Below are 17,883 nucleotides of genomic sequence, written 5' to 3' on the forward strand. Positions count from 1 at the left end.
GACAACACCTTAGGGATGCCATTGGCGTGTTGAGTTGCCACTCCATTGGCTCTGTGCCCTTGTGTAACACTGTTTTATATGCAAGGGTCAGACTGGGAGGATGACTATGGTTTACACTGGAGTTGCTGATTGCAACCCTGAAGCCTGGAACAAAACAGTTCTTCAAAGGAAAGAAATTACTGTTTTTATTTATGTCTTGCTTACTTTCAAAAGTTCATTGAATGAATCACAGTTCTTTTTTCATCTGATGTGCACTCATTTTGTAATCTAGATAATAGTGATGTGTAGTACATAGATCATGTAATTATATGCCATCGAATGGTATTTTGTTGCTTAGATTTTTGTGGCATTTTTCTATTTTAGTACTTGATACACTATTGACATTTAATGATCCTAATCTGGAATCTGTGTGCTATCTGTATTTTAAAAGGGGGCTCTTGTTTGTTACTGCATATAATTAAGAACTTGAGTGTATGTATTTTTAACTTGTAGGCCTAATAATCTGTGAAATACCCTTTAATACTAAATTGTATGTTGTTATTGTTGTTGGTGTTATGTGCCGTCGAGTCAGACCCAACTCATAGCGACCCCTCCTTGGGTTTCCAAGGCAGTATCACTACGGAAGTAGATTGCCCCATTTTCCTTCTGAGGAGTGGCTGGTGGGTTTGAACCGCCAGCCTTCTGGTTAGCAGTCAAGTGCCTTAGCCACTACGCTACCAGAGCTCCCACTAAATTGTGTATTATACATAATTGACTTCTTCATTATTACTTTTGTTTAAATGGCCTTAATTTGCTTCCAGATACCTTAAGGAAACAGTGTATGCACCAGAGACTCCAGGTTATGCACAGCTAGCATATCATTCATTGTTTTCAGCCAACATATGAGAGTCATGATACGATTTCCCCCTTGCTGGCTTGCTCTTTGCTATACAGATGAAGAGCATCCTTTGTACATAAGCATGGCCACCCAGCTATGTTAGGATTCTCGACATTGCTCCATTGTCTTTTGACATTAATATGATGCAGAGGTACGAGGTTAAACCGTTTTCTCCCTTTGCTATTTTGTTTTGATTTCTGGCTGGCTGCTTGTGATGCTTTTTTTTTAATCCATAAAATGTAATGTTTTTCTTTCATTATTAAGATTTTTTAGGGGGAGATTCCATACTTTTTCAGATTCTGTACTCAGATCTTTTTCCGTATTTATAAAATGTTCCACTACACTCTTGCTTTGTGATGACTTTATTATGTCTTTACTATGTATCTTTATACTGCGTCCATCTGTCCTTCCCATACATGAAATCTGTACCTTTTATTCTCTTTCATTATTGCCTCTCTCTCCACGGGAAATGGATAAGGCATCTCAGGCATCACTGACTTAGAGTCTGAGGCTCCAGAGTAGCTAAGTGGGGTCACAGCAGCTTTGCCTCTTAGCCTGCTTCTGCCCTTCACAGAGCAGTTCTCTTTAGGGTCTTGGCCATTTAGCACCTGTCAGGAAAATACCACTCCTCTCCCCAAACCCCTGCCAGATTTTCTGCCTGATTGAGCTCTCTGGGACCTGGGAGCTTTTAGATAGGCTCTCAAAGGCTGCTGCTCTGCAGGGGTGTAGTGCCCATTCCCTCCTCTCACCCTCATCCTTCTGAACCCAGAAACCAGCATGGTTCTTCTAAAGCCTCCTTCCCTCGTTACCCAGTGAGGCTGCATTATTCTAGGAAAGGGGATCAAAATAGAATACCGTAGCCTCCTTCAATCCTTAACCCATCCATGTTCCTAAAGGTCCCTCCCCTGTTTTTAAAATCATTTGATGGAGGCAGCTAAAGGGAAATGAGGTATCTAGTTGTGATCTCATCCAAGTCTGTACCAAAACTGAAAAACAAACGCATTGCTGTCAAATTGATTCTGACTCATGGCAGCCATGCCTTAGAGATTAGCACAGCTCCATGGTAGAACTTCTTCCTAGGGCTTTCTTGGCCATAATCTTTATGGACGCAGAACACCAGGCCTTTCTTCTGCAGTACTGCTGGGTGCATTCAGACTGTGACCTTTCTGATCAGTGCCTCAGAGCAAGCCATTTGTGCCACCCAGGGACAACATCCAAGTCTATAATCCTTCTTAAAAAGATGATTGATAGATAGATAGATAGACCATTTATTGATAAAAAGAAGCAAAATAAATCAACATGTAGCTCATTTGAATCTTTGCTTTGGCTGTTTGACAAACATAACACTCACTTTTCCTCATTTGCTTCATTGTATCTCTCTGGTCTCAGTGCTCAGGACATGACTTTTCTAAGAATTCATCAGGTCAGAAGTAACTCCGTGCCCCTCCTTTATCAAAGTAAACTGCAACAGCATAGGGCCAGATGTTCAAATCAGACTCACAAGAATCAGATTTCAGCCAGTATCAAAGGTCACTAGTAAGTTCAAGGGCACAAGTAATCGTGAGGCAAGAATGAAGCAGGAGAGGCCTGGGACTGCTGGTGTCACTCACTAGATCCTTTCCTGCTGCATTAGGCTGCGATCTGAACCCAGTGTAACAGGCCAGGCTTCTGAGGGGTACATGCAGTCACATCACTCACACAGAGAGGAGCTGATTCTTTGTGGACGAGTTCCGTTTTATACTCTGAGAGCTACATGCCTTATATGAGGTTTCCTGGGAGGCCCTTCCTGTAAATCTATAGGCTCCAAGATCTGTTTTCTTAAGCCACCAAAACAGGCCAGGTACAATATACTGAAAGCAATCCATGGCAGGACTGTCTGGCATTTGCATATTTATAAGTCATAAATGTATAACCATAATCTGGGCTGAATTATTTGAATAAAAGAATGTATGGGTGACAGACTCCATCCTACTGGTTTTCCCTAATAAAGGAAGAGGTGGGACTCCAGACCTGCCGATAAATGTTGCCTTTCCATAAACATATCAATTTTGTCTACTTTGTTATGCTTCTAATTATGTCAGTCACCAGATTTGACCACATTATTGATATATCTACTTCATTAAACAAGAAGTAGAACCCAGTGAATTAAATGTAGTTTCTTGTTTTAATGTACAAGGATAGAAATAACATGCTGATACTATCAGGTAAAATATCTGAATAAATTTTATAAATCTATGACTATAATTTGGGCTGAATTATTTAAATAAAAGAAAATACCTATGATAGACCCCATCCTATGGGTTACAGAGCACCGCAAAGATGCTTTCAACCAAGTGTTAATGACAGTGAAATCAACCTGTTATTAATCAACAGTCTTTTAGTCTACTCTTTTGGCATTCAATTACTTATTTTAGGTGTGATAGCCTATTTTAACTTTATATTATCCTTTGTGTGATATTGTATGTATTATGTAAAGTACATATATACAATTCAGTGAATATGACAACAGTAGTGGTTCAGTGTAGAATTCTTGTCCTCACGCAGGAGACCTGGGTTCAATTGCTGGCCAGTGCATCTCGTGTGCAGCTACCCCCCATCTGTCAGTCAAGGTTTCCATGTTGCTATGACACTGAACTGGTTTCAGCAGAGCTTCCAGACTAAGATGGAGTAGGAAGAAAGGCATAGTGATCTGCTTCCCAAAATTAGCCAATGAAAACCCTCCGGGCCATCACAATGGACCAATCTGCAACCATTCATGGAAATGGCACATGACTCTCAGCGTTTTGTTCCATTGTGATGTGGTCACCACGAGTGGGCTCACTCAGCAGCAGCTAAAACAACAACAATGAGATGAATCTCTTCCTAGAGTTTTAAATGGCAGCTTGTGGAGACACTGAACTGTAGGGCAGACTTAGCCCCGCAGTCATCAGGTCATCGCTGTTTCCACCTCCCTTATGTCCAGAGACATCTTAGGTCCAGACACGAGCCTCTCTGTGTGTTTCCTTCGTTCCCAGGGAGGACGAGCATGCCCTCATCCAGCAATACTGTCAGACACTCGGAGGAGAGTCCCCCGTGAGCCAGCCTCAGAGCCCTGCGCAGATCCTGAAGTCGGTAGAAAGAGAAGAGCGGGGAGAACTGGAGCGGATCATTGCTGACTTGGAGGAAGAGCAAAGGTAGCCCTGGGAGAGGAAATAGGTCTTCCTGGAAAAAGCACCCAATGGGACGTCTTTAATATTGACTTCAATATAACCCCTTCCCATTCTCTTTTGGGAATGACTGTCTGAGGAATCGTGATCGGTTCAGAGCTGTAGGGGACGCTAAGAAGCTGGGATGCAGGCTGTGGATTACAGCAGCATTTCAGGATTCACTGATGATGCCTATTAGGACATATGCTTCAAGCTCTGATTTTGTTTTGCTTGCTCATCTTACTGTAAGTAAATGCTCATAGTTAAGAGGAAATCAGTGGCATGAGCTAACTTTGGATCCCATAGACATACAGTGATGCTTGTGAGAGTCAGAAGTTGATGGTACTGCCTTGCTTTTCCAGGTCTTACAAGTTTTCCACCTTTGACAAGGTGCACTCTTACCATTCATTTTCTATTCCTCGTTACTGGAAAATATTTGAGTTTTCCTCCCCTGACAGGTTACCACCTTACACACGTTCTGACTTTCGCAGGTTTTACTGTATGTATTTGGATGAATCCTTGCGCGATTCAAGCCACCAAGGGCTCCACTACTAGCCGGAACGTTGGCAGTTTGAACCTACCCAAAGGGTCCTCAGAATACAGGCCTGGAGACCTGCTTCAAAAAGGTCATAACCTTGAAAACCCTGTGGATCAGCACTTCTTCTCTGCACACATGAGGTCAAATTGAGTTAGAATCCATTCAACAGTATGTGACGACAACGACAGGCACATTTGGAGAAAAGGCAGTGGACACAATATTCATTACCTTTTTTCCTTTTATGCATTAGGAATCTGCAAGTGGAGTACGAACAGCTAAAAGAGCAGCACCTTAAAAGGGGACTTCCTGTCGGTTCACCCCCAGACTCTATTGTATCTCCCCATCTCACATCTGAGGATTCAGAGCTCATAGCAGAAGCCAGGCTCCTCCGGCAGCACAAAGGTCGGCTGGAGGCGAGGATGCAGATTTTAGAAGATCACAACAAGCAGCTGGAATCGCAGCTCCACCGGCTTCGGCAGCTGCTGGAACAGGTAGGGGTGCGGAGGGCAGCGCCCCTCCCCACGCGGCACGCCCTTGCTCCTAGGGTTTGGTCTGGGTGTCAGGAGAGAGGGCCACATTGCATTTCTCATCCCTTAAAACATATGCATTAAGTCCTGAATGGCACAAATGTGTTTGCCTCATTTATTAGTGATAAGGATTTTTAAGATAGAAGTTCCCATTCTTCTTGAACATTGAGAGCTATATTCGCTCTGAATAGTTTGAGGAAAAAGATCCTGTAACAAACCTGCATGAATTACGTATAGGAGTCTGTGAAACTTAAAGAGGAAGGAGGAAGGAAGCCACCCTAAATCTTTGTTCTTAGCTGCTGAGCTCAGAACACTGACTCCAGGACTCCTGCCTTCTCTACTCAAGACATTAAGTGACAGGTGTTTATTAATTTGCTACCACTGATTCCTAACACTGGACCATGTTATAGAGCAGTTGCTTTCAAGCTTCCATGATAATAACTAACGTCGTTGACAATGTGATGAATACATACATGTGTGATAAATGCCAGACAACAGTCACCCTGATAGAGGGATGCCACCTCTTATTTTCTATCTCTCTCCTTCCTTTTTCCCTTCTTTCTTTCCTTCCTTCCCTTTGCCTTTCCTGTCTCTCGCTCTTTCTGTATAGTGGTCAAGACCTACGAAATTGATTTTTATAATTCACCAGTGGGTGACAGCTTGTAGTTTTCAAAACATGTTCTCTGCCATGTGAAAGGGACATCAGCAACAGCTCCTGTCTTTTGGGTGACTGCAGTCTTGCTAGGGATCAAAGAAAGATATACACGAACAAGATGTATCATCTATAAAGACACAGAGCTCTGTAGAGAAGGAGGTATTTGATTACCCAGAACAGTTAGAGGAATCCTTCATAGGACTAGTCATGATGATGCTTCTTCAGCAGATAGAATTAGGAGAACCTGAAGCTGCAGGTGTAGCAACCCCAGCAAAGGGGCCTCGAACTTCTCTCTTGAAGAGTCCCTGACTTCAGCATTTATGTCATCGTTTGCTTTTCTCTCTGCCTACGTCATTTGGGGCCCCTAGGCAGTGTAATAGGAATGCCTATCTCCAGAATTACTTATTAAATCAAACTCAGAAACTACTTTCTCTCCAGTGATTCCCTCATCTTTTAGGAAACAGTTGGTATCCGTGTCCTGTAACTGGTCAGAATCATTCAAAGCATTGTCGTTTCTGTAGTACCTGCACAGTGGCCATAGACGTGGCATCTGCTTTTCTGTATGTCTCTCATTGCTTCAGAATTACTCTGTTAAGGGGAAGGGCTACTTCAGGGCCTCCAAAGTTTGCATCATTAGACAGTAATGGAATAATAGTCCTCCAGGAGTGGCCCAAGGCCTGGCTTTGTGTAAGTCTTCAGAATGTTCAATTCTTAAATCAGTGCCCGTCACGTGCACTGAAAACATTACACAATTAGCATTGTGAATGTGAAGGTTCTGATGGTGCTTGTGTGAGGTATTAATTTTCTCTTGAAATCTGTTATTTAGAGTATGTAGTGTTTATGTTAGCAACCTAGTACAAATATGGCATCACTGAGGAAGGAAGCTATGCTTGAAACCTTTACTTGGCATGCTTGGTGATGCTTAGAGGATCTAAAGGGGCTACCACTGAGTCCTAACACTGGACCATGTTATAGAGAAGTTCTCTCTCTTCCCTCCCACTCAATCCATCCCATTAGGCAGCACTGCCTAATGGCTCGTGCCTTCAGAATGGCTTAGAACTTCTTTTAGAGATAGCTGCTATCTAAATGGCTCTGTATATCCCAGACTGGAGAGCTCTTAATCTCCCCTTAATGATTAACATGAATGCCAAGAGTAGATGGGAAATTCAGCTCTCATAGTAAAAACAGGCAAAAACTACCAGACTTCCATTGGTATATATTTGACAGGAATCTCTGCATCAGAAACCTGGTAATTTCTGCATTCCCTGTACAGTGTGTAGACCTTTCTAATTTGATTACATTCTTGTCAATATATGCATCACCATTTCAAGGATGTATCAATTACAAAGTGTAATGCAATTACAAAGTGTTTGCTAGGTATCAGGCTGTTCCAATTGCTTTAGAGATACTAATCCATCGCCTCCCTCACAAAACCCTAGGAGAAGGACACTGTTATCATCCCCATTTCATAGGTAAAAAAATCCATGGACTGAAGGGTAAATGGTTTACCCAGAATTACACTGTTTCTGAATGGCAGAGCTGAAATTTGAATACAGACCATCTGAAGCCAAAATCAGGCTCTTTACTGTTCTCCAATATTGCTTTTAAATACAGGCTGTGGTTTCAAAATTGGATACATTTACTGTATTCAGATAGGTCTCTGGGCAGCACAACTGGTTTGCCCTTGTCTACTAATGTAAAGCTTGGCAGCACTGCAGAAGAAAGACCTGACAATCTACTTCTGTTAAGACTATAGTCAAGAAAACCCTATGGGCAGTTCTACTCTATAACACATGTAGTCTCTATGCATCAGAATTGACTCAATAGCAAGGAGTACTGTATTGAAAGCTGTGCTGATATTTTTAAGATTGGTGTAACATGTTTGTTCATGTAACATGTTCACTTGGTTGACATAGAAATAATGGAGGGAAAACTTGGGGGCTGAAACTGACAGTGATAAGTACAATTGGCAGTATAACCAATGAGTTTTTCAGGGGACCCAGGTGAAAGGGAGGGCCATTTGGTACCATTGCATACATCTGACTGATGGTAAGCTGTATTTGAAAATGTCATTAAGCAAACCACTCCACGGGATTTCATTACCCTGCTGGGGAAGGTGAAGTGAAAAAGGAAATGGTTTCCCTAATGATTAGTTGAACCGTTGCTCTGCTTTCTCCTCTGAACGTGACTGCAGCCTGAATCCGACCCCCGAATCAACGGTGTTTCCCCCTGGGCTTCACCTCAGCATTCTGCACTGAGCTACTCGCTTGATCCGGATCCTGGCCCACAGTCCCAACAGGCAGGTCAGTGTCTCCAGGCAGAGCTGCCCCAGTCTGATCTGTGACCTGCCAGTTGTGTTTTGTTTTTTGTTTTTTAAAATCATAAATAGCATCCTTATACACTGGCTCCTTAGAGCATAAAGGAATTTTATGTTGTCTTTGATCTCACATAAATACAAATCCACTTGAGCAGTATGAAAAAGCAAAAACTTTGGAATAATTAGCTATAACACACTTGCTTATAATATGTAGTAGTGGATTGAAAAGGAGCTCTGGTGGCTGAGTGGTTAAAGTACTTGTCTGCTAACTAAAGGTTGGCATTTTGAACCCAGCAGCTGTGCTGGGGGAGAAAGGCGAGGCAGTCTGCCTCATCAGACCCTTCGAGGCAGTTCTCCTCTGTCCTGTGGGGTCACTATGAGTTGGAATCAACTCGATGGCAGTGGGTTTAGCGGGCTGAATTTTAGTGAAAGAAGAAAAACGTAGGCTCTTTCTTTTGAAGAGAGTCAGTCTATTTAATATTTTATTTGCCTTAAGACTAAAATTTCATATTTGTACATACTCAGAATATAATACGGAAGCCTATTACACTCCCTGTGATGCAGCTCTGAAATCTTGCGTCCCTTTGCTCCATCCACGATCCCTGAAAACACTGCCACCCCCTCTAGCTTCCTCTCGGATGTCCTACTCAGTCTGTCATTGGTCTCAATGGCAGCCTGTCATTGTGGCTTGGAAAGGCTTTGGAGACCAGGCACTCAAATATGACATTTTGGTATTGATGAAAGTCAAGTTCTGAAATTCTACCACATACTTAAACCAACTTAATTTGCTTGTGAGATATTTTTAAATATGTTAGTCAGAAGAAGAACTAAAATATTAATATTATTGCATTCGTTCTTTTTAACAAGAAAAATTGCCAACTATTCCTTCTAGGGGAAAAAGAGAAAAACATACTAAAGTCAAAAAGTATCTTGAAATACCTTGACTTTTGTGGCAGGTTAAGCTAGCCTATGCCAAAGGCTCCAAAGAGAAAGAAAGAAGGAAAAAGGACCTGGGAGAGTATTTTTCGCATAAGAAAAAAGTACTTGAAGTGTGAAATAAGAGATTTCCAATAATAAATTGATGTGATATGACTGTATGACTTATTTTTCATTCTTATATGTTCCCTTGCCACATAAATACTTTCTACTGAAACATCTGGCACATTTTAATTACATGCGGTTGATATTGCCAACAGATGAATATGCAATACTTTTGTCATTTCTCCTTAAAGTTGCCCTTTTCGATGAGAGACTTTTTCACATTGACATGTGGAGGCCGATGGTAGTATTTTCTGCCAAAGCTGGGTTTTGTTAGGAGGCTGAACACTGATTTCAGGACGTGTGTTGTGCTTTGTCCCTGCTGTCACAGCGGCGGAAGACCTGTTGGCACCACCTCATGAAACCAGCACCGACCTCACTGAGGTCATGGAGCAGATCAACAGCACGTTCCCGTCTTGCTGTCGTGAGTATGAGCGGTCCTGAGCCCCGCGCTGTGCTTTTCTTTCCCTTTTTCTCTCCTTTTTTCTCATCCTGCATGGTGCCCCTCGTCTTCTTTGATAACATAACAAAAACTTCTATTAGAAACAGGACTGAATATTATTTGAAAATAAGTCCAACATTGTATATGTTGACGAAGAAAATGAAGCTTCACCGAGATACCATCACATCCCTGGGAGACAGTGACAATGCCATTCTGCTCTTTGAGATTGTCTAATATGCCTTGGCAGTGATACAATGAGGGGAAACGAAATAATAACTCTATGTTTAAAAAGAAATTACCTCTTCAGTCCAGCCTTCAATAAGAAAAGCATAGTATTTCAAAGAAGAGGTTTTAGTGGCATGCCAAACAAGGCAGGAGAAGAGCCTTTTCTGATGTAATCCCCTCTCTTTCTTCGGACCTTGTTCTCTAATGTCATCAGTTTCAGGTGCAGAGAGGTATTATTTTCAGGTTTTCCTCTTTTTTTTTTTTTTTTTTTCTTCCTAATGGGAGCTCTGGTAGCATAGTGCCTAAGGCACTTGACTGCTAACCAGAAGGCTGGCGGTTCAAACCCACCAGCCATTCCTCAGAAGGAAGATGAGGCAATCTACTTCCATAGTGATACTGCCTTGGAAACCCAAGGAGGGGTCACTATGAGTTGGGTCCAACTCGACAGCACATAACAACAGCAACAATGGTTTCTTTTCTTGTGGAATAAAACAGTTGTTGTAGAAATACCAAACAATTTAAAGGCATCACAAATTCATGATCCTGTGAATTTTCTGTATGAACAAACGGGCCCAAAAATACCCAAATAAAGAGAGTCCGAATCCAAGGGGGAAATTATATCATGATTCTTATTTATTGATTTTTTTTTTCAAATATTTGGTCTTTAGCATCTTGTTGTCTTGTAACTCTGCTGAGTTCTTGCCTAGAATGCTTTTGCTGTTAAAGTTTATTTTTGTATACATACCAAAAAAAAAAAAAAAACCAAACTCACTGCCATTGAGTCGGATCCGACTCACTGCTACCCCTCCTTGGGTTTCTGAGGCAGTATCACTATGGAAGTAGATTGCCCGACCTTCCTTTTGAGGAGTGGCTGGTGGGTTTGAACCACCAGCCTTCTGGTTAACAGTCAAATGTCTTAGGCACAATGCCATCAGAGCTACTTAATGCTATAATTATATTTGAAATAATCTCTTAAAGAATATAAAGATATTATTTATAATTTTAGGATGATTTCCTCTCAAAATTATTTCAAATCTAGGCAGCAACTGAACTAATATTTTAGCATGTGTATGTATCATATACATACGTACTATATATCATATACATATATAAGGTCCCTAGGTGGCACAAACGGTTTGTACATGACTACTAACTGAAAAGTTGGCAGTTTGAATCTATTCACTGGTTCTGTATAAGAAAAGCCTAGTGATCTGCTTTCCTACACATCACAGCTAAGGAAAACCCTATGGCAAGTTCTGCTCTGTACCACATGGGGTCACCATAAGTTGAAATGGACTTGACAGTAATGAGTTTTTGTTTCTTGATAAATAACAGATACACCTACTCCTCACTTACTGATTTTCTTGTTATCTGATATTTTAAAAATCTCCTATCAGAATGTTTTGCACATTAATAACATACATCTGCAGTAATGATGCGGAGGTGTGAAGCGAGAGCGACACGGGCTGTGATTGTCAAGATTATGTGCCAACTTGACTGAGCCATGACTCTCAGTGGTTTGGCAGTTATGTAATGGTGTAATTGGGCAGTTACGTCATGATATAGTCACCTTCTATTTTGTGATCCGCTGTGGTCATCCTCCATGTTCAATAATGCCAATTTTCACATCTGGCCCGGTCTTTGGAACCTAATTGTGTGGATAAGTGAGGAGTGTGTGTATTATACACAGCTACTCATCTCACTTTTTCCCATTCTCACTTCATAAACAATATCTTAAATGAGGAAAAAGATATCATCAGGAGTATAGATAAAAAAGATACATTGATTGAGTTACAAATTATCCTTTATTTTACATTACTCTAGTGTTTATAAAGTGCCATCATTAGCAGGATGTGACAATAACTATTTGAAATACATTCACCTCTGAATTTTCAGGAATGTTTGCCTAAAGGCCTGTTGCAATTTCCAGAAGCTCATAAATATATGCATTTATGTTTGTGAGCATGCCATTTTCTAGATTATTATTTGTCACTCAACTATTCTGCTTCTCAGTGTTTGTGAGATCATATTCCCTGTATATCATTCCCTACCCTCTCCCTGAAAGAAAAGAAGATACATGTGTGCACACCTATACACACACACACTTTTCTTTTTTTTTTTTTTTTGACTCTGGAGAGTTTCACAAAAGCTTAAGGGGATCAGTTGACGTCCACATGCTGTCAGATTGTTTTGTAGGCTCTGTAATCTCTATAATAGATGAACAGATTAAATCTGTTATATTGACTGTATTTCAAGGTTGTATTTTCTTAGAAGTTGTGATTCTGGGCTGTATGTTGTTCAATGACTAGATAAAAACCTCATCATAGTCCTTATAAGCCAGAGTTTCAAAATGAAATTTCTAAATGAAATAGCTTTATAGTTCCATTTGCATCAAAATATATGAATAATTAGTTAAGAACAAATTTTATAAATCAAAGTCCATTTAGAAGTCTTTATTTAAATATCATGGTGGACATTTTCATTTGAAAGTCAGCTGACAGTAGTGCTAGGATGGAAATTTGTTGAAATATATGCTTTGTAATAGATACTAAGTGTAAAATTTTCATGTTAAAATTTATACTAAAAATTCATGATGTGTCTTTTTTTACAAGGTCAGTTTTTAAAGTGATAACTCTTAAATCTTTCTGATATTTTGATATTGTAAAAGGCTGATCTATGACATCTTAATATAATTTAAGACAAACAAATAATAATTATAGGACAAAAGGAATTTTAAGAGTTAAGTTTGCTCATTTCTTCTATAGCCTCTCTTTGAAGACAAGTGAAAAATTCCTTTTGGTAGGGAATCTTATTAGCTACTAATCTACATGAATATATATAAAAGTTTGTATATCTCAGATGGGACCCACATCTCAGAGATTGAAGTGTTCCTTTGCACTGTGTCCCAGCCACCTGTGTCACTCACAGTTGTGAGGGTGGGGTCTGGAACACTAGACCACTCAGTGAGAACCTGGCACTGTGTTCTCACAATGTGATGTTTCTACATTGACAAATATTTGTAATTTTCTGTGTATGAACTTTATTAGCCGTGTGTTAGTTTGAAGAGCTCAAGTCCGTCCCATGTAAAGGATGATGAATGGTGTTAGAATCCTTTGAAATTTAGATGTTATTTTTGGTTTCTGAAGTTCTGTTATTAGTTTGGGTTTTGTTTGCCCATCTTGGTATTTATATTCCATATTTTGTTTTGATAATATAAAAATCTCCAAGGTCAAGACAACTTTCCATGAAAATAAGAGGCTTAATTTATAAAATTGACACATATTGTTAAATGCCACTTAACAAGTTGAAAGCTTTTAAATTTAGTGCAGAATAGAAATGAGCACTGACATAGAGTTGGTGTCAGGACATGTTCCTGAATTCAACAAATGATGACATTTTCTGGTTGGGAAGGCTTAGTTCCTGAAGCTTATGCAGACAGTATTCAGAAGGTCCTGTAAGATGCATTCATGTTGTTGCCCCTTTTAAGTTGCACAGCTAGCAGATATTTTAATAAGCCTTTCACGTTCGCAAAGCTTACTGACCACCTTTGGAGGATTTATCCTAGCAAATCAGATTGGCACCCTCCCAATGCCAAGTCAATCCCTTGAGCCCTTGTAACTAATGAGAACTTTAAAATTACTTGTCACCAACTACAATGAATTGATCTGCATTAATCTTGACTTTTGATCCACTGTGGATTAAAAATTAGCATGGCCACAAGTGAATTGCCACTCCTGGAAGTCTTAGAATTAAAATGAAACTGTTTTCATAAGTTGTAATTGTGTGAATTGCTGACTTAAACATGGGTTTTATTATTTATTTATTTATTTATTTATTTTTTTCAGTTTCTATGTATCGTTTCACGTAACATTTTAGAATGCCTGCCTCTTGATTTAATATCCCAGTTGGTCCTGATTGCATCCTTGAATTATGGCCTTTGAAAGTCTTATTTTAATTATTTGCATTGAGTTTCAGAGCACAGAGGTACTTCCATCTTTCTGAGAAAGAGTTAGTGATGGAAACTTAATTGTGCCACTCTTATCCAGTATGCCTGCTGCCATTTCCACTGACTGATGGGATCTTTTTTTTTTTTTAAAGTGTAAACTATTTTGTCAGTTTTATCATGTATGCCATTCAAATGTATGGGATTCCAGTAATAAGCTGGGTATTTTTTTCTGTTATAGACTAAAGTGTGTTGGACCCACAGGCATGTTTTCACTGTGAGTTGGCTATGTTTATTAAGTTTGAGTGACAGTCATCTAAAACTGAAAACCTACTAAAATGCAATAATTGCCTTTAAAAACCTGTTGATATAATTTGTTCAAGAGGAGTACTCATAGCCTTTTATTTGATAAAAAGCTATAGGTTTTTGAATATTTGTTTGGAGGAAAATGGATTAAATTTCTGTCTAGGGTTAGGCTATTTGTTATATTTATTACTTACAGTAGAAGCATAATTCTAAAACCCTGGGTATAAAACCAAAACCTAACTCTTTGCCATTGATTCAGACTCACAGCAACCCTATCAGAGTAGAACTGCCCCATAGGGTTTCCAAGGCTATAAATCTTTATGGAAGCAAACTATCACATGTTTCTCTCACAAAACAGCTTCTTAAACCCATGATATACTAAATAATAATTCAAGTAAGCTATCTTGAACACCTCGTAGGACTAGGTTTGTTTTAACCTATTTCTTCCCGGGATATTGAGGCACACACACTTTCTCTTCACACTGTACGAGGGTCACCTTTCATACATTTTTCTTTCTCACTAAACTCTAGGCAGCTACGTGTGGTCTTTTTTGTTGAGCATAGAAAAATGGGACATGAAAGGGGTACCACATCCTACATAATTGAGATTATTCATATTTGACCCAGAGCAAATATTATCATTATTGGTGGGCAGAACTCTTTTTCCTTCTAAGCTGAGCACAGGACGATAGTGTTAGGAGTGTGCAGTGAAAGTGGGAGGTGAAAATCAGAGACTTGAGGAGAGAGTTGGTGGCAGCTGCCCTGGAGAGGTCCTTCAGGATGGCTTCCCTGTCCCTGGACACTGGGACCAGGAAGGAATCAGCGGCACTGGTGCAAAGGCCAATTAGGTACTATAGTTGGACTCTGAAGTGGCCTGCCCCAGGCACTATTATTAGCCTAAGTGCCCAAAAGGCTGTTTAAGATTAGCCCAGCCTTTTCCTTGATGGAGGAGGTCCTTGAGTGCTACAAGCAGTTAACATACTTGCCTGCTGACCAAAAGGTTAGTAGTCAATCTACCCAAAGGCACCTCAGAAGAAAATTCTGGTGATCTACTTCCAAAAAATTAGCCACTGAAAGTCCTATGGAGAGGGGCACAATTCTACTCTGACACACATGGGGTCGCCATGTGTCAAAGTCGAATGGACAGCAGCTGGTTTCCTTGATATAAGCACTTGGCCACCATCTTCCCAACTTTGGGACAAGGGTGACAGGGACCAAAGACCAGGTTACCCCTTTGTTTTCATGATGACACCTTTGTCAGAATTTGTACTATTTAGCAAACTATACAGAACTGCAATAGAATATACATGATAAAATTTAAATATGACATTTTGGTATATTTTTGCAAAACTAAATGCTCACTGAATGTTTTAGTATGTACTTATTTGAAAGAGCCAGCATATGTTTTACATATTTTAGTAGAAAGTTTGCATCTTCAAGCATACAGGATATGAGAAACTAACTAGAGGAATCTAGTCTTGTTAAAGAAGACCCCACCCCCGAAAACAATGGCTTCTTATTAACTTCCATTTAACAGCTGGGCTCTTACCCTACTCTGAGTGGAGTGGTCCATTCCACAGAGTTACACCCCTGAAAACATAGAACCAGCAAAGCAATAGTACATCTTTCAATTGATTTATTTTGTTTTCTCTTTCAGCAAATCTCCCCAGCAGGCCACAGGTAAGAGTTAATGAGTTGATTGACTCAAATGTTGCTGATCATAACCTAGACTAAGCAGATTAGCTACCGATGATTTTAGTGCTGCTTTATTCTCCGTGTGAATAAGAAAACTTCCTTGACATTTAAATGCTAGTTGATTCAGCGTGAAGTTTGTCAGTCTAAGGAGGGATCCTTCCAAAGCCAGTTCTTCAGATGCCAAAAATACCATATACTTGGTCATTTGTATTCTAACGTGTTTAATGGCATTGTATGTGCTATGTATGAACTGAAAACATATTATCACAAAGATGGTGCAGGACAGGCAGTGTTTTGTTCTGTTACACATAAGTTCACTGTGAATCAAAGCCAATGTGCCAGCGACTAACAGTAGCAACATGTACTATGCAAAGTACCCAGGATAAATATGATCAGCCACTGTTCTCCCAAATATATATGTAGCTAAAGCAACTAGCACAGAAAATTGATTTTAAAAAAATTAACTGGTGCCGCAAAGGTGGTATATTACATTCAGGGGATGAATAATTTTTTTACTTAAAGATCTGCTGAGAATTGTTGGCAGCTATAGCCTTGTGACATCCGCTGTTTTCCTTGTCAGGTACTCTTAGTAATGATGAGTCATAAGGCTGCAGATCTTTGGAGAACATTTTCTTTGATGAATTTGTTTATCAGTCTTTTTTGAAAGAGTGAAACTTCTGAGTCAAATTGTCTTCTTGGCAAGGGAGGCTAGGATCTTAACTAGAAGCACAAGAGGTCTGTCTTTAGTAACAGAAGGGAAGGCATGGCTATATGAAGTAGACTGTGGATGTGTTGGGGAGAGTTTATGAGTGCCCGGTTCTGATTGCTTCTTAGTTGGTCTTGGGAATCTGGGACTTCAGCAGGAAGTGAAGATCTAGAGGAGTTGTCAGAGGTGTGAGGAGGGACAGGAGGATGTGTGATAGATGTTTGTACGTTAGAACAGATGGACTGGGAAAATAGAGTGAAGATGACTAGGCAACATTAAAGGCGTACATTAGGTGTCTGCTCATGAATTTAACATGAGACCAGTCTGTAGAGCTGTATCTTACTCTCTGGCCCCATTCAACTGCATGAGTATAGACACCACAGGAGGCCGAGTATTGGACTTAACCAGAGCTGAGGTTGAGGTTTATTCAAGAGAGCACAGCAGTTCAAGAGCAGAACCAAGGGGGATGAGGAAGAAGCACTGAGTGATTTTAATGATTGATCCAGGCATTTAAACTGAATGGGGAGTTGTCGTCATTAGATGCTGTCAAGTCAGCTCTGACTCACACTGATCCTATGCACAACAGAACAAAACACTGCCCGATCCTGCACCAGCCTCACAACCTTGCTATACCTGAGCCCATCATTGTGGCCGCTGTGTCAGTCCATCTCATTAAAGACTTTCCTCTTTTTTGTTGACCCTCCACTTTACCAAGCATAATATCCTTCTCCAGGGAATGGTCCCTTCTGAGAACATGACCAGGTAGGTCAGACAAAATCTGGCCATTCTTGCTTCCAAGGTACATTCTGGCTATACTTCTCCCAGGACAGATTGTTAGTTCTCCTGGCAGTCCTCAGTACTTTCAGTATTCTTCGCCAACACCACAACTCAAAAGTGTCAACTCTTCTTCAGTCTTCCTTATTCATTGTCTAGCTCTCATAAAAGGCGATTGAAAGTACTGTGGCTTGGGTTAGGCACACCTTAGTCTTCAAAGAGACATCTTTATTCATCAGCACTTTAAAGAGGTCTTTTGCACCAGTCAAAAATGTAAAAAAAAAAAAGAAAAAAAGTAGAATCAGTGTATTATAATACCTAATAAAGAATGCGTATAAGCTGGAAAGATGGAAGTGGTTGTCAGAAGGTGGGGTGGTTGAAAATAAATGATGGAGAGGTTGCAAGTATTACTGATGGTCCATATTTGGACCATTGAGTGACTAAGAAAGAGGAGAGGAGTGTTGGAGGAGAAGGGTTCAATGAACCAAGAGGCCAGAGAGCTGGAAGAATTAAAATCACTAAGATTTAAAATTGCTTTAAAGTGGATGGCAGTACATAATGGTGAGCCATTTCTTCTTTAAAAAATGAGGGGACGTAACCTAAGGGGTCAGTAAGTGACTGCATCAAGGAGGGGTAGTCGGCAGTGTTGTCTGAT

At 40.2% G+C, this 17,883-nt stretch overlaps 1 protein-coding gene across 1 annotated transcript in view; it reads left to right on the top strand.

Moving 5' to 3' along the window:
- UTRN (utrophin) overlaps positions 1-15,787 on the top strand; it is a 731,009-nt gene extending 715,222 nt beyond the window's left edge. The window contains 5 exon segments of the mRNA XM_042782042.1: positions 3,892-4,050; positions 4,851-5,091; positions 7,977-8,085; positions 9,469-9,561; positions 15,711-15,787. Of these exon segments, the coding sequence (XP_042637976.1) occupies positions 3,892-4,050; positions 4,851-5,091; positions 7,977-8,085; positions 9,469-9,561; positions 15,711-15,787 (679 nt within the window).
- Positions 15,788-17,883: the final 2,096 nt, after the last annotated feature.

This window comes from Orycteropus afer, unplaced genomic scaffold (assembly GCF_000298275.1).
Source record: "Orycteropus afer afer isolate SDZICR_OR568_19922 unplaced genomic scaffold, OryAfe1.0 scaffold00226, whole genome shotgun sequence".
In the NCBI taxonomy this organism is placed as follows: domain Eukaryota; kingdom Metazoa; phylum Chordata; class Mammalia; order Tubulidentata; family Orycteropodidae; genus Orycteropus; species Orycteropus afer.